General features: G+C 51.9%; 1 protein-coding gene across 1 annotated transcript in view; it reads right to left on the bottom strand.

The window, feature by feature from the left end:
- Positions 1-5,748: 5,748 nt before the first annotated feature.
- The window catches only part of USH1C (USH1 protein network component harmonin), a 47,024-nt gene continuing 30,501 nt past the window's right edge, over positions 5,749-22,271 (bottom strand). The window contains 11 exon segments of the mRNA XM_053899923.1: positions 5,749-6,080; positions 6,083-6,196; positions 7,347-7,456; positions 8,421-8,491; positions 9,756-9,862; positions 12,929-13,028; positions 13,356-13,409; positions 13,956-13,997; positions 16,725-16,775; positions 17,857-17,976; positions 21,730-22,212. Of these exon segments, the coding sequence (XP_053755898.1) occupies positions 5,953-6,080; positions 6,083-6,196; positions 7,347-7,456; positions 8,421-8,491; positions 9,756-9,862; positions 12,929-13,028; positions 13,356-13,409; positions 13,956-13,997; positions 16,725-16,775; positions 17,857-17,976; positions 21,730-22,212 (1,380 nt within the window). The 3' untranslated portion in view covers positions 5,749-5,952.

The following is a 22,271-nucleotide window of genomic DNA, read 5'->3' as shown; positions in this document are numbered from 1 at the left end:
GCTGGTGGCCTTCTGGGGGAGTAAGTGCTGCTTACCTAAAAAGGAAAGGTGCATGGAGGGCTTTCTTCACTTAACATTTCGAGAGGGGCCATAGTTCTTCCCAATTGCTCTAGTTGTTGGGGGGGGGGGCACAGAAGCAGAGTAAGGAACAAAGAGCCCACCTTTGGGAAGCCCCATCCTTGAGGGGTAAAATGAACCCCAAGCTCCTCTTCTGCAACATCTATGCCAGATTTTTAAAAAAAAATTAATGTAATTTGGGATCCAAGAACTGGTTCTAAGCACCTTATCTATATTTCTTTTGATTTGTATAATTGTACGTAGCAGGTAGTATTTATATCTCTTTTATAATTGAAGAAAGGGAGGTAAAGCTAAAATAACACAGTTCTCGGGGCACCTGGGTGGCTCAGTCGGTTGAGCATCTGACTCTTAATTTTGGCTCAGGTCATGATCTCACGGTTTGGCTTGGGTCATGATCTTTACAGTTCATGATATTGTGTCCTGCATCAAGAGTTCTGTGCTGATAGTGTGGAGTCAGCTTGGAATTCTCCCTCTTCTCTCTCTTCTCCTCCCCCATACATGTGCTCTCTCTCTCTCTCTCAAAATAAAGAAACATAAAAAATAAAATAAAATAACACAGTTCTTACTTCCCAGGACATTGGGAAGCAAGTGTTGGAATCCCTGTTTTTCAGCCCTTGGGAGTTCTGTGGTCACAGAAGACCCTTCATTTCTCCATTTCTTGTCCCCAGGTGGTGGCTGAGGAACCAGCCCGGCAGCTGGGAGTTAATGAGGGTTCCACATACCATGGGAGGGTTCTGGCCTCTTGAACCACAGTTGCTCCTAGAATAGATCACAGGGAGAAGATAAGGGAAGAACAGGAGGAAAAGAGCAAGAGAGAGGGAGATTTGGGAGACCTTAGTGGACTCCGCTTTGTGCCTGCCCAGATCTATTTCCCTATCCTCTGGAACAGCCATCTAATTTTCCTTTTGGAACCCTTCTTTCCCTTCACTCAGACTCTGGGGTGCTGGTGGGGCTACATGGGTGGACATGTGACTCAGGCCTGGCCAATCAGGGAAGAAGGCCTTACCACCAAGTCAAGCTAACCAGAATGAGACCTCAGGATTGAGTGGAGACTATTAGCTAAATGTGCTTTTTCCACTGAGGTTGTACCAGCCATAGAATATGTTTTGAATGCTGGGGGCCATCTTGACATCACATGGGAAGAGGTCATCTGAGAATGAAGCAAACCAGAGGAGGGTAGAGACAAGGAATGGTATGATGGGTAATTTTATGAGTCAACTTGGCTAGGTCAGAGCACCCAGACATTTGGTCAGATATATCTGGATGTTGCTGTATGGGAATTTTTTAGATGAAATTAACATTTAAATTGTGGATTTTGGGGTGCTTGGGTGGCTCAGTCAAACACCCAACTCTGGACTTCTGCTCAGGTCATGATCTCACAATTCGTGAGATCGAGCCCCACGTCAGGCTTAGCGCTGACAGCTCTGAGCCTGCTTGGAATTCTCTTTTTTCCTCTCGCTGTGCCCCTCCCCCCTCTCAAAATAAATAAGTAAACTTAAATTCGTAGATTTTGTGTAAAGAAGATTATCCTCCATAATGTGGGTGGGCCTCATCTAATCAGTTGAAAACCTTAATAGAAAAAAGACTGATATCCCCTAAGGAAGAGGGAATTCTGCCTTCAGACTGCCTTGGGACTTGAGCTGCACCATCAACTCCTCCCTGGGTCTCCAGCCTACTGGCCTACCCTGCAGATTTTGGACTTGCCAAGCCCCACAATTGTGTGCACCAATTCCTTAAAATCTCTCTCTCATGTGTCTCATGTGTGTGTGTGTTTCTCTGAAGATCCCAGACAATTTCAGATGGTCCAACAGATTCCTGATGTCACTGCTTTAACACTTGATCCAGCCAGACATGACATCAAATACTCTTAGATTTTTCACTGATGTGATCATCTTGAATTGGATTTCTGTCACAACCCAAACGGTCCATCTCAGGAGGAAGGAGGAGCTCACCCTGACTGAGCTCTTATTCGATGCCAGGCCCAGTGTTCCCCTTTTACAATTGACCTGGGCTTTGGAGGATGCACAGAAGTTCACCTGGGCACGAGGAGGACAAGGTAGAGTGAACATGTGCAGAGACGCAAAGAAGTGATAGAACGTGACTGGCCCTGGAAACCAGAGTGCAGTGAAAGAAGCAAGTAGCAAACGACCAGAGTGGAAAAGTTGTCAGGTAATGTAAGACTTTGAATGCCAGGCAGAGGGGTGTGACCTTGTCCTGAGGACAGCATGGACAGCCGTGGAGAGTTTGAAGGAGAGCCAGGTTTTGGCAGGTTCATTCTGCTGTGTGAAGGACACCACGAAGCAGAGAGAAGATAGAAGCATAGAGGAATTATTTTCTGACTGGAGTTTTCCCTAATCCTCCCCAAACCACATTCTGTGTGTGGTTTCTTTCTCATCAGGTAGTATAGCATGATGGTTAATGATACGGACTTCTGTAGCCTAGTCTGCATCCTGGCTCTGCCACTTACTGTCTATTTAATCTCAAACATGTAACTTAAGTATTGCTGCCTCAGTATCCTCAGTGAAGAGAACATCACGGTCTGTCTACCTCTTAGTAATGTCTTACAATGATTAAACCACTATACCCTTAGTGCTTGACACATAGTAAACACCTAAAAGTTAGTAGCAATCTTACCTCTACCGAGGCCTGTGGGTAGGTCCGTAGGCTGCAAATCCTAGGTCCCATGAGGACAGTTATGGCAGGCTCTCTGGCCCTCTGCCCTCTGCCTTTGCCAGCCCCACCTGACTTTCCCAGGGGGTCATTCCTGCTCCCTCCCGTTCTCACAGAGGCATGGCCAGCCCGGGCCCCAGGGAGCTGGGAAGAGTCATAGAAGGGACAGGAGGAGAAAAGGGCTTTCAACCCTGGAAACAGATTCTTATCCACATCTCAGCCTGGGGAATTAGGCTGGAATGGGTGAAAACCAGCTTCCCAGCCCCGCACAGGCCCTAAAGGGGTGTGCTGGAAGCATAGAGGCTGTAAACTTGACCCTTTTACTCTGACTTCCAGATGCAGAGGTGAGAGGCTCAAAGCCGGCTTAGTATCCCCAGGGACTGGCTGTGGGAAGCAACTTCAATGAGATGGATAAAATGCTAAAAGTTCAGAGTCAAAAGGCATCCTTGAATTCCCAGCCTTTTTAGTTATTTTTCCCACCGGGCAGTGTAGTAGAAATGGCAGCTGTGCCACCAACTTAGGCGGACCCTGGATAAGTCATCCCCTCCTTGGCCTCAATTTTCCCAAATACCCAATGATGCGGGTTAGATTCAAAGGTGGCAAATGGGGTTCCCCTTGTGGGCCACCTTTGATCAGTGATTAGTGGCTGCCTGGCCAGAGCCCCAGGACAGAAGTAGCAATGTAGGCCGTGCACGGTCCTGGGCCTGGATGGGTTTGTCTGGACACTGACGCGGAATCTCATGTCTGGCCCAGTCCCCTTGGTGGACTCTAGCTTCACCGGAGCTCCTCATGGCCCCCACAGAAGGTCGGGAGCTGCTTTAGGGCCCCACCTCGATACACTTCCTCTGGACCTTCCCACTTCTTACCTGGTTAATGCCACTGTCTGCTGGAGAGAGCTGAGTACTTTGGGTTTAACATGGAACCACTTTCCAATGCATAAGAATTGATTTGCTTGATGATAATGAAGATGGAGTCAGGCCTCGTAAAAAAAGGAAGCTGAAGCTCGTTGTAGCCCACACACCCTCCCTGCTCTAAACAAACCTATGGCTTAGGGCTTGGATCACCCAAGTCCCCGGCCTCCCTTCGTTGTCTCTTCCCACCCTGTGCAGTGGCATACCTTCCTACCCTGCTTCTCTCACCAGGGGCTCAAAGCCCTCTTTATTGTGTCACTCATCAAGTCCTGATAAGCGCTGATAAACTCATTCACTCTAAGGTGCCAGTAACTAAGAATAGTGGGAGATGAATTTGAGATCCCAGGCATCAACAAGCTAAAGGTTTCTACAGCAGTATTTGCGGGTCACAAGAGGAAGTAATCATCACTGAACAGCAAAACGCGATTTGTTCTTCACGTGTGGGGAGAATTGTTCTGCCAACAATCTGGAACTTGATATGTTCCAGTGAGGGTTGCCCGGCCCCATACAACATACAGTGGAGAAAGGTACGGTCCCTTGAGCAAGAGCACCGGGGTTTGGAATGCCAACTCCACTACCTCCTCCCATGTGACCTAACAAAAGTCACTTAACCTCTTTGTCCCTCAGTCTTCTCTTAATAAAATGGAGTTGGTGACAACAGTGGTATCTACCTCATAGAGTTAAGGGGAGCAGATGAACTTAGTGCTTAGAACAGTACGTGACATACAGTCAATGCCATCTAAGCGTTGGCTGTTATCTCTAGGCTCCTCAGGGGGGGCTGTGGATCAATTCCAGTCATTGCAGTTTGAGATGGCAGAGACCAGGGTCGGGCCCAGGCCCAGCAGGCAGTAGATGTCAGCAGAGATGAACTCCCTCCTTTTACCTTCGTCTTGGAATTGTCTCCAGAGCCAGGTTGGAGGCCAGATAAGAAAAAACGGAGAATTCCTCAGTGTGATTGCTGTCTCTGGAAACCAGCTATTAGGAGGTCATTGTGGCCTTGTCTCCACTAAGATCAAAAAGGCCAGCAGTTTCTCTCTCTCTCTTTTTCTCTCTGCCCCTTCCATTGAACATGACTCGCTACACATAGTCCCTGCTGCCTCAGCAGTCATGCTGGGTGGGTCACGACCCACTCCCTGCCCAACCTCAGCTGATTGGAACTAGGATTGGTCCCTGGCCCCAGGGTCACCCACTCAGGTAAGCCGGCCCAATAAGATTCTGCCTGGGGAATCTGGAATTGGGAAATGGAGATTAGGGTGGGGGAGGGGGGGGCCGATGTGGCTTGGTGGAGCTACAGCTAAAAGGTGGAAGATGATGATGGCCAAGCTCAAGCTGAGCTCTGAGGACATAGGGGAAGTGGCGGCAGAGACAGGAGGCCTCAATGGAGAAAGCTGCTGCTCCGAAACACCTTGAATCAGAACCACCTTCCATTTCCAATTCTCAGGAGACCTGGGGACACCATGTCTCCTGGTCGTGGAGTACCCTGGTGACCTCTCTCTTCCCTGGAGCTAGTCTGAGAGCATCCCTGGGCCCTGTAACCAGGGGGGCCTCGACTTACCCCCTGCCAACCCCGTGGAGTTATACCCTCCTGCCTCAAGCCCTTGCCTCCTTCCATGATTTTCCACTGGATGGAATTTCATGGACAGAATAGGCCCCCTGCCCCTGCCTCCCTCCCTAGCATCCTGTCTTAGTGACTTCAGGAGAAGCAGCTGTGGTCATGCTGTCCCTGAGTGAACCTGGGGCATCCCATACTTAAAGGTAATCCTCTGGGACTCCTGCCTACAACTATGCTTTCTGGAACTGAGCAAAGTCCCTATCTCGTGGCTTCATTTCCCGCCATCTGTCTCTGAGAAGACATAAAGCCCAGCCCAGCCCAGCCCAGCCCATCTCCTGCTGCTCCAGTCCCCCTTCCTCAAAGCCAGCCACTGGCCATTTGATCATGTCCTTATGTCAGACCCAGATTCCAGAGCTGGGTCCTGTCTCCTACTCTTGAATAAGGGCCAAGACCTTACGTTTTGTTTGTTTTTGTACTTTTTTTTTCAACTTGAGAGTTTTGAATCTGCTGCCCCAATCCACACTCACTTCTGGAAGCTGGAAAATAAAACAGTTTATTTTGTTAATGAGTTCAGAGGAAGATTTGTGGCAGCAATTAGCAGAAGTAAGAGGAGAGGGAGGGGAAAGAAACCCAGGAGTCAGGGCCTGTTCAAATTCAAGGGGGTAGTCTCCCAGGGATGGGAGAAACCAAATTCACAGGGCTGGAAGCAAGAAATGAGAGTCTGGATCCCAGGGGCCCTCTTCAGAACAGCTTCTTCCTCCCTCCATGGTGGGCATCAGAGTGGCCTGCAGGGTTCCTTACGGAGCCCTACTTTAGGGCCAGTGGGAGTCTGAAATCCCTGGGTGCTGGCTGCAGGTTTCCAGGGTGCCTGCAGGCTGGCATCTCTCAAGGCTGGTTCCAGGCTTTGTGTTCAGGAGGGTGAGTCCAGAGCTCGCTGGCTTCAAGGGGTGAATTTGGTTTCTCCTTCTGGACTTCAGAAGAAGGTCCTGTGGGGAAGAAGAAGCAGACCAGGCGGATGCAGGCCTTGTGGGTGCACACGCAGCCCAGGGCAGGGCCTGACAACAGGCAGCACACGGCAGGCCCCACACAGCTCCACAGACGCTATAGCCACAGCACACGAGGCCAGGGAGAGGTCAGAAGGGATATGTGGGATGAGACAGGAGGGGACCAGAAGGCAGTGTGGGGTCCCTTACAAAGAGCACATGATAAGTGGCAGAAAACATAGGGCCACTGAGGCCATCCCAGAAGGCAGGGCAGAGCAGGCCCACTGTCTTGGGAGCGTGAGGTCCTCGTGTTTTGAGAAACTTGTAACAGAAAAGTCAACAAGTCCAGGCCTCAGTCTGCCCCATATGCTGCCAGCTGCGGGCCTTAGGCCACACCAAACACCAGTTTCATGGCCACCTGCCAGCTCTGTCCATGAGCACAGCTCTGTCACAGAGTGGGAAGCCCATCCCCAAACTGGGCTCCACAGTGTTCCACAGAGGACACTGTCAAGGGAGCTGGAGCCAAGGGAGAGAGAAGCCACAGGGGACAGTTTGGTCCAAGCAGGGCTCAGGCCATGACAAGTCACAACAGGACATGAACAGCTCAGATAGGCCAACCCTGGTTCTTTGGACCAGCCTTAATTGCCTCCTAATTGCCCTGGCTCTGCCCAAGCATGGGGCCTGGTAGAGCAGGGGCTCCCAGAGGGTGGTGTTCCCAGGGAAGGGAGGCACATTTCGCTGAGGACACCTCTGGGGGGATATCCAGGCTGCACTTCCTCTGGGCTCACCCAGCCCATCAGGCACTGTCTGTGCCCAGTAGAGAATGGTGCTCACTGCCCCATCCTACTTGCATGGGTGCTGCATAGCACCCGTGGCTGTTCTCAAGGGCTCTGGTGAGTGGTATACCCAGGTCCCGAGTGTGCTACAAACTGGGCTCTGCTTGGCTCCCCCGTGGGAGTGGGAGGGTCTTTGAGGTGGACAAAATTCCAGGGTGGCCCCCAGCAGGTCGGGATGGCACTTCAGGGATGGAGCCTTGTACAGCCCTCCAGATGCCAGTCCAAAGAACCTGCCAGCACCGGCAGCAGATGGCCCCTGCATGCAGCATGGACAGACAGGGCCCTGTAGCCCGCCTGCCTATTCACCGTGGGGGGCTGCCAGGCTCCAGCTGCAGGAGGAACCTGTGTCTATGCACGGGAGCACGGTCTTCAAGGAACTTTCGGACCAGCTGGGGGCTTTCGGCTGCAGAGGAGGTAAGAGAAGAGCTACATACGCAGAGCAGAGCAGGAAACACAAAACGTGGCTTGGTTATTTTCAGGCAGAGCTCCAGCAGACCTCTCTCTTCACTTAGCAACCATCTTGGGTCCTGCCTAGGCTCTGGGTCCAGAATTAATTGTTACAGGACCTTGATTTCTCCAAGACGTACCCAGAACTCAGCCGGTGCAGGGCGGAGGAAGCAAACAGGCACAACCAAGACAGGCAAGCAGTGAGATGAGGAATAAGTGTATGGGTGGGCGGGGTGCAGGGGTGGGGGGAGGAAGGTGATGAGGATGGACGTCAGACACCAAAGAGGCAGAGAGACAGACAGACAGCGAGGGGAAATGGATACACAGTAAAAGAGAGGAGAGCACAGATTCAGGTCAGGAACAGAGGAAGCAAGAAAAGGACAGGGTAAGAGAGAAGGGACATATACATCGAGAGACAGACATACAGAGAATCATAGAGCAAGATGGAGACTGGCCTAAGGCTCCCTGAAGATCCTGCAGGATGGGGCCAAAGCCTGTGGTCCTGTGGTCCTCAGCATGAGGAAATGCAGTTACGTATCCAGGAAGAACTACCAGATAGTAAAGGACACAGAAATGTGGAAACTAGCTGATGATGGTGCAGGGGATGAAGTGCTGAGTGGGGAATCAGAAATGCTGAGGCTGTCCCAGCTTCATCATTCACTTGGCCTGAGATCTTGACCAGCTCTGGGCCTCAGTTTTCCATATGTCAAGAAGAATTTGGACAAGACAGTCGTGGCGGCAGCACTGACAACGCTTGGGGACAGTGACTTCATTCTAGGCTTTCTCTAACCTGGGAGTTTTTAGGATCGATTACTCCTAGAAGCTGTGTGCTTGGACCAATCCTTCAGGCTAGAGGAAGGCTGGGGGCAGACTAGGAGAAGATAGCCAAGATTCTGGAGGAGGAGAAAGAGAAAGCAGAGGGCCAGGGGCCGCATACACTTACAGCTCGTCATCATATTCCTTGGGGGGACAGACGGCAACAACAAGGTCGATCCAGTCCTGTGGGGAGAAGCCCTGTGACTCTGGGGCATGCTCAGGGATTGATGGCATGTCTTCCCTTGACACTCCATTCCCATTCCTGGTGGCTCAAGATCAGCTGGCTGGGGCCTTCTTCCCATGGGGAAGCTTCCAATCTCTGGGACTTCACAACCATAGAGCGCAAGGTTTATGAGCCCTTGAATGACACTAAGTTCCCAAATGCTGATCTGTGGTCAGAGCCAGGCAGCAATGTGAGAATCTACCTGGGGGATTTCTTAAAACTCTAGACTCATAGACATGCCCCTGGAAATCTGGGGAAGGTCCTGAGAAATAGTATTTTTAACAATCTCCCTAGATCAATCTGATGCACATCCAATCAGGGAACTTCAGGCCTAGCTTTCTGACTCTAACACTTGAATCCCCTCAATGGCATCACTGCCATCCTTGGTTTAGCCATCATTGTGCACCCTCGGCTTGGGTGTATCCAATAAAAAGCAAGTGAAGTATCACTGGGCCCCTCCACCATGCCATATAGCTCCTACCAGTGAACTGAAAGTTCTCCCCAGGACCTCTCCCCATCCAATCCAGTTCTGCCCTTAAGAAACACAAAGGACTCTTCTGCTCCCTCTACCCTAATGTAGCCCTTCAGATAATCAAAGACAGTCATCATGTTACCCGTGAATCTTCTCTTCTCCATATCCCTTCATGTGGGTCCCAGGCCCATCTGGTCAGCTTCCTCGGCACTGAACTTAATACCTCAGGCTCGGCTGCCTGCATACAGTTGCACAGGTTGTGCATTGCACAACGTGAGAGGGCACCATCCACACTGTAGTCTGTAGGAGGGCACCCCCTCGGATTGTGCAGTGCACAGCCAGGGAAACCTTATGTGGTGGCCTTGACCCAGGTGGCTGTCTAATGAGCACAGAACAGACTACCACCAGACCCTCCTCCATTTTGGGCCCTCTACTTCTTTTAATGCTTTCTAGTAGCCCCAAGCACCTTTGATTCCTGATCAGTGTGCACTTAGAGAAGGCCGTGCCACACCAGGTCTTCTGGAGTCTGTATTTGTGCCACCTGCTTTTTGGACTCAAGGCCAAGAACTGACATTTATTTTTCTGAATCCCATCTTGTCATATTGAGACCATTGGCTGGATGTGTTATATGGGTGTCACCCAAGAATTTCCGGGACCCTGGATACCCACCCTGGGATGGGGCATCCTGACTATAAGGCCTGGATGCAGAGGTCAGGGTTTGAGGCAGGCAGGCAGGGGAGGCAGACATGGAGGGGGTTTGCTCTTACCCCCTGACTCCAGGCCTTCTGCAGGGTGGCCTCTGCCTCAGCCAGGGTGTAGTCCGTCACAATCTTGCCATTGATCGCCATGACCTCATCCCCTTTCACAATGCCACCTGCAGGAAAATGAGGCTTATTGGTCAACTGGCCTGTACATGACACGTACCTGTCCCAGGGCTTGGCAAAGGTGAGGGGCAGGGGGTCACTGTAGGGCCATAGAAGGAACCTCACTCCTCAATTCTGAGATGGGCTCAGAAGGCATGGGAGGAGGAATCCACTAGGTTACTCAAAGGGCACTTCCTACCCACCCTGTCCCCACTCCCTCACCCCAGCTCAGTAGAATCAGGACACCAGTGATGAACCATCGCCACCCCAGCCTTTGCTCAGGCCTCTACTTTTGCGGAGGGAGGCAGACCTGTGTTACCCATGAAGTCATCTGAAACATGAACTAGTTCTGTGAGCTGTCCCTGTCTGTGCTTCAGCCCTCTCGGTCTGCATCAGGCCCCTGAGAGGGCTGAGCTCCTTCCTGCCTCAGAGCCTTCACATGCTGTTCCACCTGGGACAGTTGCCCCTTCTCTCCCTTCTCTTCTAGTGCTGAGATAAAATGTCTCCTTCTCAGAGAAGACTGGCTCTGACCGGCACACAATCTCGAGCAGGTCTTTCCTATTGTTCTCTCATAGCATCCCAGTCTTTTCCTGCAGAGCATTTTCACAATTTATAATCATATATCTGTCTGTTGATTGATGGTCCCTCCCACCAGACTGTCTGCTCCATGAGGGCAGGGACGGTCTCTTTCGTTGGCTACCGTACCCCTAGCACTTACCATAATACCTAGCATACAAATAAGAATTCACTATATTTCTTGAATAAATGAATGATGTTAAAGGTTTTCCAGGATAAGATGACCTATGGTCTAATAAGTTTGGGAAAAGCTGAGTTATAAGCTAAGCAGAGTTACTCACTGCAGGACTTGTCAGAGCCTTGCACATGCTACTATGTATTGTGGCTCTCCAAGAAGTGGGTAGATTGTGCATGGTTTCTCATACATCTTCAACCTCAGAAGCTTAAAAAAATTTTTTTCAAGGGATTTCTCTCAGTTCTGGTGTCCACGGAACATTCTCTGGATTATGTTGAAATAGATCACCCAGAAGCCTTGCAGGCCTGAGGCCACAGGAATGTGGTGTGTGTTACTGAACACTGTGGTGTGGCAGTGGCTTAAAACACACAGGCTCCTGGAGAAACTTCCAGCAGCTGCTGGCAAGTCCAAAGCAGTGTGGGACCAGACTATAGACTGCAGTTTCCTCTGGCCAGTGAGTCTGGGGAGAGGTGACTTTTTCCTTTTGTACAAACCCAAGATGGAGCCTCAGGAGCAATAAGGCAGTGGTTGGGCTGGAGCTTTGTAAGGAAGGGAGGGACCCGGGAAAGTCATCCATTTTTTCTGGTCCTTTTCCCCTGCCAGACACAGTAGACAGGTGTCTTTCCTAGGCCAGGCAGCAACTCTTCACTCACCTGGTACTGAGATGTGTCAAATGGGCTAGGAGGGCAGCAGTGGGCCATGGCAGCTGCCTAGCTGAGCAGGCCCTGCTCCACAGCTGAAATGAAGGCTCAGAGTATGGCTGTGAGAGGCCTGAGGTCATCAGGGGGCCATAGGTGGGAACTGGATTCCCCTTTGTAACCAACAGAAGCCTGGCTGCCAGCAGCCTGGTGACTGTCCTATCACTCTGTCACCTGCCCATGTCGTCACCTGCCCTTCATTCCACCATCTGCAGCCTAGCACATCCCAGGAGGGATCTGACCATGGGATTCCTGCTCTGGCCTGGAAAGGTGAGGGGCCCGAGGCTTCTCCTTCAAGGCCACCGATTCCTTCAAAAAAGAGTACTGAAAAGGCTCTTGGACTTGGAAGAAGGAATCACTGGGGCGCCTAGGTGGCTCAGTCGGTTAAAAAAACATCCGACTTCAGCTCAGGTCATGATCTCACAATTCGTGAGTTCGAGCCCTGTGTCGGGCTCTGTGCTGACAGCTCAGAGCCTAGAGCCTGCTTCGGATTCTGTGTCTCTCTCTCTCTCTGCCCCTCCCCTGCTCATGCTGGGTCTCTCAAAAATAAATAAATGTTAAAAAAATTAGAAAAAAAAAAGAAATCACTAATGATGAGTTTCAGACCCTGACAGGTGAGTGGCTTTAAGGCGAGAAAAAGCAAAATGACAAAACTGCTTGGGTTCAAGTCCTGCCTCCACCACTTGCCAGCCATGGGTCCTTGAACAAGCATTTAACCTTTCTGTGCCTCGGTTCCCTAAGCTGTAAGATGAAAGTAATGACAGTACCTACTTTCGGTGTTGTCATAAGGATTAATGAGTTAATACACGTGAACACTTTAGACAGCATAGGTGCAGGTACGTAGAATGGCATCCGGTGCATGGTGAGTTCTTGACAGATGTTGGCCCTTATTTTTTTTAAATGTTTTTATTTATTTTTGAAGGAGAGAGAGACCGAGCGTGAACAGGGGAGGAGCAGAGAGAGAGGGAGACATAGAATTTGAAGCAGGCTCCAGGCTCCGAGCTGTCAGCGCAGAGCCCGACGCGGGGCTCGAACTCACAAACTGTGAGATCATGACCTGAGCCGAAGTCGGACGCTTAGCCGACTGAGCCACCCAGGCGCCCCGGTTGGCCCTTATTTTTAAAAGAACAGGGAAGGTTTTGATGGTTTCTTTCTTGCCTTTACATGTGCTGTCCCCTCTTCCTGGAAAGTTATTTCCCATCATCATAAGGCTAACACTGACTTATCTTTTAAGGCTCAGCTCAGGTATCATGCTTGTAGGGAGCCTTCCCTTGGGGGGTTAGGGGCCCCTCAGGATCCCACAACTTCCCTCCACGCCCCCACTCCTCTGTCAGCTCTTAGCATGTTGTTATTGTCAGAATGAGACAATTCCGAGCATGTTTTCACCACTAGATGGGGAGCCCCTGGAGGGCGGCGTGGAGTCTGGCTCACCGTATACCCATAGCCCTGGCACTATCAAATGCCCACGGGCAACATGTGGGACTCAATGGATAGATGGACCCATTCAGATGGCGGGGAATTCTTGAGCAACTGTTGGCCCCCTCAAGTTGGCAGCTGTGTGCTTTCCTGGGGGGCCCTGTATACCACCACACCATCCCCAAACTGGGGCATAGCTGGTCCCCACTCACCATGCCGCTCAGCAGCTCCCCCCTCATACACAGCTGAGACGACCACCTTTCCGACCGGGGAGTCCACACCGCCTTCCAGGGCCAGATCTAAGGATCCCTCCTGGTTAGAGAAAAACAGGCCTCAGGGATCCACGCAGACAGCAGCCTGTGGGCACCTATGGGCTTCTTGACAGGGCTACAGAGAGGGCAAGAGAAGCCATGGGGCCAATGACAGTGCCATCAGGGAGAAAAGGGGGTAGGGACACTAAGTGGGACCTGGGTGTGTGGTCCCACCATTGGAGGGGACATTCCCAGGGGAGAAAGGAGAAGAAATGGGATCTGAGGAGTCGCTCAGGAGTCTCTTCAAGAGTAGAAGCAGGGGACCGAGATGGGAAGGCGCTGGGGCAGAGAAAGGTGGTGGCCGCCTGACTTCCACGTGCCCATGTACCTTCTTAATGCGCAGGAGGCGGACATCCTTCCCTATGATCTGCTCTGGGGTGAACTAGAGGGAACAGACAGTTGGAAGCTGTGAGTTTGCCTGGAGGGTAAGGGTAGGGCCCCACAGAGTACATGGACAAGGGGACCCTTCCCAGCCCCACACCCATCGGTCTTCAACTGGGGGTTCCCAGGCCTCATGGCGGCCACATGGATACACACACACACACACACACACACACACACACACACACAGAGGTGGCCACGCAGATCCCAGATCCATTCTTTGTGAGAATTCCGTGAGGGCTGGGTGAAGATGTGCCACCCAGCAAACCACGCAGCACCTGGTCATAGGGCTCAGCATGTGCGGTTATAACCCTCCTCAGCCCCAACCAGCCCTGGGGGTCACACCAGCCCTGTGGGTCACACCACAGTGCTGTTTTGAAAGGAGCCTTCACCCCCAAAGACCAGTTGGGGATCCTTGGGGCTCCTCACTTGCCCCACTTCATCCCCAGGACCCCCAGGGCTTAGAATGTACCATCACTGAACACACCATAATCCCCCACTCCTACTCCTGGGATTACTCCCCAAGGGAGGAGAGTTATCTTCTCACCATGGAGTAGGGGTCAAAGTCTTCCTCATATTTCCGGAAATCCTGGAAGCAAAGGGAGGGTGTCAGGGCCACAGAGCAGAGTTCCCTGAGGGTGCTGCGGGAAACAAGCTTAAGGCAGAGGGAAAGACAGGAATGGGTCAGAGGCAGGGGAGAGCGTGGGGGGCCAGATGTGGCCTGGATGCAGATGCAGGGAGGAGGCGGGAAACCCCAATAGCCAGAGCGCTTCTGCCTGGGGAGAAGCAGGAAGCTATGATAGCGTTTGAAGGAGCCCAGCCCTGGACCCCTGCACCATTCCAGTGGGGTGGGCGTCTGGAGCTGGCAGCGGCACCCACTGATGTTCAGGTGGTCTGAGCAGCCAGTGTCAGCCTTGCCAAAGGTATCATCTGCCCACAGCTTCAAGGCATTCAGGTCTTATCCGAGTTCCTCCGGGTGCCCGTGAGAGACCAGGTTCAGGTTCTGGGGATGAAGCCCAGCTTGTCTCCACCCAGTGCTCTGACCCCAAAGAAAGACAACACTGCGCAAGAGGCTGCTCTCCCTGGGGAATCTGGCCACAAGATGATTGGGGGGAGGGGAGAAAGGGATGTCAGGCTCCAGGAGGAACAGGGGTGTCTGCGCTTGCCCCATGCCCAGCACTGTTCTTTACGTAATGCTTATCTAGAATGTAAGAGTTCTCCCCAGAATCTTAGCCAGGGGAGGATGAAGGAGGAGACATAGCTCAGGAGCTCTGGCTTGGGGAGGGCTGTGGGAACAGTGTCCCCAAGGGGTAGAAACAAGCTGGCAAGAAGGAAGATGGGGGGCAAAATCAGCACACACTGCCTTCCTAGGAATCACACGCAGAGAGTGGGAGCCCAGGGTCCACAGACTGAGGGTCCAGGTACGCCGAGTCCTAGAGCAGCAAAGCCACAGTTCATCCCCACGGGCAGGTGGGAGCAGAAGAGAGGCCCAGTGGCAGGGCCCACACAGGCCCTGCTAGACTACATGGAGCCACCCCCAGCACACAGTTCCTAGGCCACACCAAGCGTCCCCCCCAGGCCTGTGGCCAGCATCATGGAGAGGCCGCTGCCCTCTCTACGCCCAGCATGCAGCAAACAAGTTCTGGGCACAAGACGAGGAACAAGCATCAGCAGACAGGGAGGCCCAAACTCCCTGAGCATTAATCTGCCCTCCCTCCTCACGAGTCTTCATTGCTCAGGCTCAGCCCCCAAGAGCCTGGGAGTCTGGAGTCTGGCCCAGCTCGGAGGCCACTCCCAGGTCAGTCTGTGGGTGTCAGCAAACAGAGGAAGGGATGCAGCAAATCCAGGGGTGGGAGAGGTCACTAGGCAGGATATGGAGTCGATGCTCTTTCCCTGAGGGCCCAGACCACTTCTAGCTATTTCTTCTGGAAAACTGGGCAGTGCTGGCTATGGGCTTCCCCTTCTCCCTCCCTGTGAGAATCTGCTCTCAGGATGGCCAGATGGCAAGCATTTGTGTCTTGAGTTCAGATCATAGACTTATAAGCCACTACAGCTGGTCAGCCCTTGAAGAGGGAGGGCAACCCTTCATCCAAGAGATGGAGAAACTGAGGCCCAGAAAACTGACATTTATGCCCCAGGTCATCCAGCCAGGGGGTAGTGGAGCAAGGGTTTGACGTCCAGTCTAGGTCCTTGGGCTTCTCACCATCCAGCCTCTCTCTCTTTGAGAGCTGTCTGTACCCTAAACAACAAGGCCTTTAAATATCTGTCTCATAATCACAGTGCTTCGAGAGGTAGGATGGTGTAGCAGGCAGGAGCCTGACTGTGGAGCCTGACCTCCTGGATGCAACTCCAGGGTCTGACAGTAGCTGTGCCATCATGGGCATGTTTCCTAACCTCTCTGTTTCAATTTCTCATCTATAAAATGGAGGTGATCATTGCACTTACCTCCTAGGGTTGCTCTAAAGATTAAACGAGTTCAGATACATAACGTATTTAGAAACTGTGCTTGACACCTTGTTAGCTGTCGCCTGTCACTCCCCAGGCCTGGGCTGGGAGCAGCCTCCTTTGCAGACTCCCAGGTCTCACTGTGAAACTGACACCTCCCTCTTGTATTGCTCTGCCTGTAGTCAAATCAGCCTGCGGTCTTGTGGTGGGTTATCGGTGAGGTTGGCTGCAAGGTCTTTCTCTGTCTTGGGATCTCTTTCACTGGTGGTGACACAGCCAATCCATTGGCTGGCTCTGTGAATATGAGCTTCCAGGAGGGGGGAAGATAAGTGGTTGCCTGTCTGATACCACTGCTCGGCTGGGGAAAAACGTCCATATCCTTGTGCACAGGAACACTCCAGGCAGGTGGAGGATCTGGGCTACCACATCCTTCCTGACTGATCCAGTGCCACATACAGCTGTGATCTGCCTTGAGGGGACAAGACAGGGGAGGGACAGGGAGACACCTCAGGCCCCCCTTTCTTCTCTCCTAGGGCTGCAGCGAGGGCCCATCTTGGCCTCGGTGACCCTCTGAGGGTTCCCTCTGCCTGCTCTTCTTTGAACAAACAGTAGCAAAAGAGCAGAGCCCTCAAGGTCCTGCTGCTCTTAGCTTGGGGATGGGGTCTAATGAAGCCAGGGTCCCCTCCTGATAGGAGACTGTTCCCAACTCCTGGCTGCAGGCAACAGGAACATAGCTCTGGCCTGAGGCTCTGGCAGATGGTAGTTGGGGCTGCTTCAGAGCCAACTGGCACTCCCAGCAGCGAGAGAAGTCAGAGTGGGAGGGATGGGGGTGGCGGGGAGGACTACAGACACACGACAGGTATCGCTTTACTTGTCTGAATGCGGTCTGATAAACCACCATCCTCTTCAACATCTCCTGTGGCTGCCAGAAAAAAAAAAAATAGAAAGTTCCACACTGGACGTTACCAATAGGTCTCGTCTGCCCTCTGGTGCCAAACCCTGGGCCTGCCAGCCTGGGGCTGCCCTGCCAACCTCCCTCCCCAAATAGACACAGCCTGATTTATGTCAGGGGCCTGCCCGACGCCCCCAGACGCAGCAGCTGCCCAGTTCAAGTCAAGCAGACGCCACTGGTTGTCACCAGCCAGAGAATGCGACATGGATGCATCAGCAGGTTATCGCAGGGGCATGAACTTTGATCTTTGGGAAGCTGACAGGACAGCAAAAGCTCAAAATAAGTATCTGAGCTGTCCTGCCCTGACATTTGGATAGGGTTTCCTTGAAAGGGGAAGAAAAATTCTGGCATGACTTTCTTCTCACTGTGGGTGAGAGTCCAGTCTGTGCCTGGTACCCCTGGGACATGAGGGTTCCACATGGGTCAGCCGTAGGTGACTGGGAGTGGGCAGACTCTATTGCCCCCACCCCTCAGGACCACGCCTCACACTCCCAGTCCAGTGAGGAGTGAGCGACGAGTTGGAGAAACTGAGTGGATCCACTTTGGCCAGTTTTCCACCTGAGGGCCTTCTGCACCATGCCACGCCAGGCTTTAGGGGCAGAGGCCTGGGCCAGTGGAATCACTGTAGGTTTGGCAAGATGGCAATGTAGGTAAGAGCTTGCGCTGTGGAGTCTAAAAGACTCTGGAGTAAGTAGTAAGATCTTGCTCTGCCTTGGGCAACCGACTTAACCCCTCTGTGCCTCAGTATCCTGACACACTGAATCCTGACACGCAGTAGGTTCACAGTAAGTCTGAGCTGTTGCCATTATCACTTCTAGATGGAGCTCCAGGCCGTCTGGTCAAGTGAGGAAGAAGAATTTCACTGGTCCTGTCAGCCCTGGCTTATACCCGTGTGGATTCACCTCTTGGCCAAGGAGAAGTCAGGAGCTGGCACTTAATGTGGGTTTGTATCCCACCTAACTCTCCCTCCAGAGGCAGCAGAACCCAGAGGAGACAGCTCTTGTCTCTGTCTCAGGAGATGCCCTGGAGAGGATCCAAGGAAGGGGCTTACCAGGACCTCGGATTTCACAGCTGGCCTGTAGATGAAGTTGGGCTCCTGGTGGACCATGACAGGTTTGGAGATGGTGGACACGCCAGGGCCTCGTGGAGGCTGTGGGCTTGGGCAAAATGTCTACAAGGGTTAGTTTAAGAGAAACCCATGTGAAGTCGTGGTGGGGGTGGCCCAGGTCAACCAGGGCACTTCAACACACATGCAAATTACGTCATGCACATGCCGAGCCCGCCTGGTTCATTCACGCCGTTGGAGGTGCTGAGGGTGTGATCTTCAGCAGAAAGACAAGTTCATTGGCCACAGCGCATTCTGAGGCCACAGAAACTACTGGGTGGCTCTAAGAAATCAGAGACTTGAGCCAGAGCCTAGTTATAGGGACGCCAGCAGCCACCGTCACTCAGAGGATACACTTTCAACGTTCTCTCTCAGTGGTCACGGATGCCATCTAGCCTCCTCTCTCCCTAAAGGCTATTTCTTCCGGCCACGGTTCCATCCCCTGGACCACACACAAAGCATCTGCTGTCCCTGGTGGGTGGGTACAGAGGCTCAAAGACTGACGGTGAAGACCAGTAAGAGTAGCATCCAGGAGAGCCGATGGCAACCTGTCTGCTTTGCTCTAACACACTCCATCACCTTGGACAAGACAAATCGATTCAGGTCACAGCTCTGCCCGTACTCTTCATGGGTCCCCGCTGACTACTGAGCTTCACCTGCAAGGTCCTTCATGAGTCTCTTCACCTTCCTTTGCAACCTCATCCTTCACCCCTCACCCTCCCGGCTCTGCCTCACTTTAGCCTCCAAAATGCCAGGCTTTCTTGCCCTGGTTTATGCATATGCTCTTTCCTCTCTCTGCTTTACCTGCCCAGGTGTTATCTTGGGTGTCACTGCCTTCATAAGGCACCCCTTGAGCTTTTCCTCTCCACCCCAGCTCATTACAGCACCTGTGTTCCCCCATCTCCCCCCAGGTAGCGTGGTAGTTTCCTGCTTACTTATATGTCCTCCTCACCAGATGGTCTCAGGCAGGGACTGGGCTGCCCATTTTGTGGTGGTTCTCCAGCGCCTGGCATAGTGTCTGGCATTTAGTAGGTGCTCACTGAACATGCTGAATGAATAAATGAAGGATTTAGTAGTATGCTGGGCACACAGAACAGTGCCTGGGCAGCAGACATGGCCCTGAAAACCTTCCTCTGGCAGCTGTGATGTGGCAGGCACGTGTGCCAAGCTGACACAAGTGTTTGTTTCCACCACCTGATGCCTGCTGGAGGCTGAGCTGACGGTGCAGATGCAGACACGTGATCACCCACGTCTCCTGTGGCAGCACAGATGACGACTCTCTCGGAGCATGCCATGAGGCAGGGGCAGCGGTACAAGGGCCAAAGTGCTGGCATGGGCAGGATGAAGCTCACCAAAACAGCAGCCCCCTGGCCTTCAAGTCAGGAATAGCCCTGGCTTTGATGTCATTTAAGACACAAGGGTCCAGGTTTCAGAGGCTCCTTGTGTCGAGGAATTTTTAACCTTTCCCTGTGCTCTGATGGGGAACTAACTGTGGGAACTTCGTGATTCTTGGAGGAATCCGAGAAAGCTGGATCCTGTTTTGAATCTTGCCTCCGACTCAAAAGTTTGCAGAGTTTACCTCCAATCTCGTGTTTGCAGCTACACCCAAATTTTCTTGTATCCTGATCTGTCACTGATCATAGTTAATGTCTACTGAGCACCTACCACGTGCCTGCCATTCTCCTAAGTATTAACTTTGAATGAGTTCATGTATTAATCCATTTGATCCTCATAACAGGTAGGTGCCATTAGCATTCCCATTTTAGGGACGAGGACACCCAGGCTCAGACAGATGAAGTAATGCATGACCAGAGTCACCAGCTAGTGGCAGAGTCAGGATTCAAACCCGGGGTGGTTCCTCCTTACCATCTTTACGTTCCCTGTACCTTCGATGCCCTTCCTCCCACCCTCCATGTATTGCCATCCTTCAAAGCTCAGCTCATTAAGCCCTTTACTTTGCAAAGGTGCCTTCAACCTTCTGTTAGAATGCATCCTTCCCAGAGCATAAGTCCTGCGTTGAGATCTGGTGTCTCAAACCTGATCTGGAAGTGTGCTTTCTGTTGGAAAACTTCACCTTCCCTGATAGTTTCATCATCATTCCTGCTCTGTTCTTTAAGTAGAGGGGCAGCTGGGCATGACATGTCTATTGGGTAAATACAGGACCTTTTCATTGGTGTTCCTTAGCTTTCTCTAAATTCGTACTCAAGGCCAGCTCAAAAACCAAAAATAAAAACCCTGTGAACACATGGAAAATGGTAACTGGTCCTGCCTCTTTTTATCTGTTTTGCTCATAAGCCATATTGGTCTGATTGATGGGAATATCTAACACCTGTGTCTGGCCCAAATAAAGGTAGCTGCCGACAAAAACAAAAACAAAAACAAAAACAAAAACAAAACAAAAACCTGTGCCTTTTATAGCTGGCCAGACAGTGGCTCATCCTTCAGATGGCAAAGTCTTAGAGAGCACAGGTATGCCAATTTCCTCTGTGTCTCCTTCAGCCCTGCTCCCCTCTGCCCCTCACATAGAGACACAAAGCTTGTGCTCAATCCATGCTTGTAGAATCGAATCTGTTGAGGAAAAGCTGCTGCCCATCTTGATAGGGGGCACTCACAAGAAGGATATGGCCCTCTGTGCCAGGCTAACTCAGCCCCCAGTGAACCTGCTCCTGGCTGGGCTCTGGGACAAGACATCCCTGGAACAGATAGACTTCTCTCTGTCAGAACTGCAGGGCTCAGGACCCATCAGAGGTCCAGAGGGAGTCCCTCTGAGAGTCCCCTGCCAGAAGCTGCAGCCTTTTTGGCATCTGGCACTTTCTTCATTCCCACCTTCCTCCAAGCTTTCCCAAATGCTCTGAAAAGCTTATTCTGTTTTTCATGCTGGGACTCAAATCCATGCAGGGCAGGTTAATAAAAACCACTGATCAGGTACTACTGACTGTCCTCTCTCTAAGCTCCTACCCTTAGCTGATATGAGCCGCTTTACCTCTGATTCAAGCCTGGCCCCATGGCTACTAGAGCAGAGGAATATTTTGTTTGTCTCTCCATGGGATCAAACCTCCATATCTTCTTTGGGGATTACCTCTTCCAAAATAGTCTTTGGATTAAGAACAATTAATAAGAAATATGTCTTTTTGAGAAAGCTCACTGTTCAGCCTCCTGACATCCAAGAAAAAAAAAATCCCTAGTCTGTATATAGTAAATCTGGAGATTTCTAGGAACTCTCTGTCTTCATTTTTTTTTTTTTTTTCTGGAGCTGGAAGTTGGCCAGAAATTTCTGGGTATTATACTTCAAGCCAATGTAGTTGGCTAACTCCATAGAAAATGGCATTGTAATGTCCTAACACTGCACTGGACAGTGTTATCATTTCATTTACAAGATCTTAATACTGCTCTACTGCTTATCTTCCCCTCGTTTCCCCCTGTTAACCTGGGGATTCATTTCCCATATTCAAGATTTTCTGAGCTTATATCAAAAAGTGACCGGCCGTGACTGAGCTCTGGCTATTCATTAACACAGTACTATATTGAACCTTACCAGCCCATACCAGCCAAGAGGAGCCAAGAGAAACCAACAGACATAGATACACTGTTGCTCATCACAAGTACCACAGGCAATTCACCATACTGTATGGTACTTCAACATTAGCAGAAACCAAACACATGCAGGATGACCACAACAGGCAGGTTGGGAGCTCATTCTTCAAAAATGGGGTGGGGTGATGTTTCTTCCCATCTCCGCTCACAAGAGCAGTGGAGGATGTGGGAAACAGCAGCCCAGCCACTCTTCCTGCCTCCCAGCATGCAGAACAGGCGCAGTACCTTTGGGGTGGGTGGGAAGCTCCGTTCAGGGACAGGGGAATTAGTGGGCTTCCCACTGTGGTTCTTTGCTTCCCAGTCCTCTGTTGGATTTCCTGTGTCCCCAGCACGGAAGGGGTGGTTGCCCAGTGCCTCTTCCAGTGCCGAGGGTAGCGGGCGGGTAGGAGTCAGGTCTTGGGTAGGGATAGATGGTGGGGGAGGGATGGGAATGGGGGGTGGAGTGCGTTGGACCCAGGGTGAAGAAGAGGCATTCACACGGCCTGATGAGGGAAGGACAGGGGGCGCGGGGATCTTGGGGGATGGGTTGGAGGGTGGGGGGTGGGGCATCACAGGCAAGGCCGAGGTAGTCTTGGGGGGATAGTAGAACATGTCCAAGGGGATGTCATCCAGGTCAGTGGTGTGGAGGTGCAGCCCGCCTGCGAAGCGTCTCAGGGGTGGGACCAGGGGAGACACAGAAGGCGGGGGAGGCGGGGGCCCCGTGGTCATCTGGGGGAGGGTTGCAAGGAAGTTCTGTAATTGTCTGACCAGTGCTCCACTTCATAAAA

The sequence above is a fragment of the Panthera pardus genome, unplaced genomic scaffold, assembly GCF_024362965.1.
Source record: "Panthera pardus isolate Hobbes unplaced genomic scaffold, ASM2436296v1 HiC_scaffold_12, whole genome shotgun sequence".
Classification (NCBI taxonomy): Eukaryota; Metazoa; Chordata; class Mammalia; order Carnivora; family Felidae; genus Panthera; species Panthera pardus.
The sequence above is the reverse complement of the archived record's forward strand: the minus strand, read 5'-3'. Positions and strand labels throughout refer to the sequence as shown.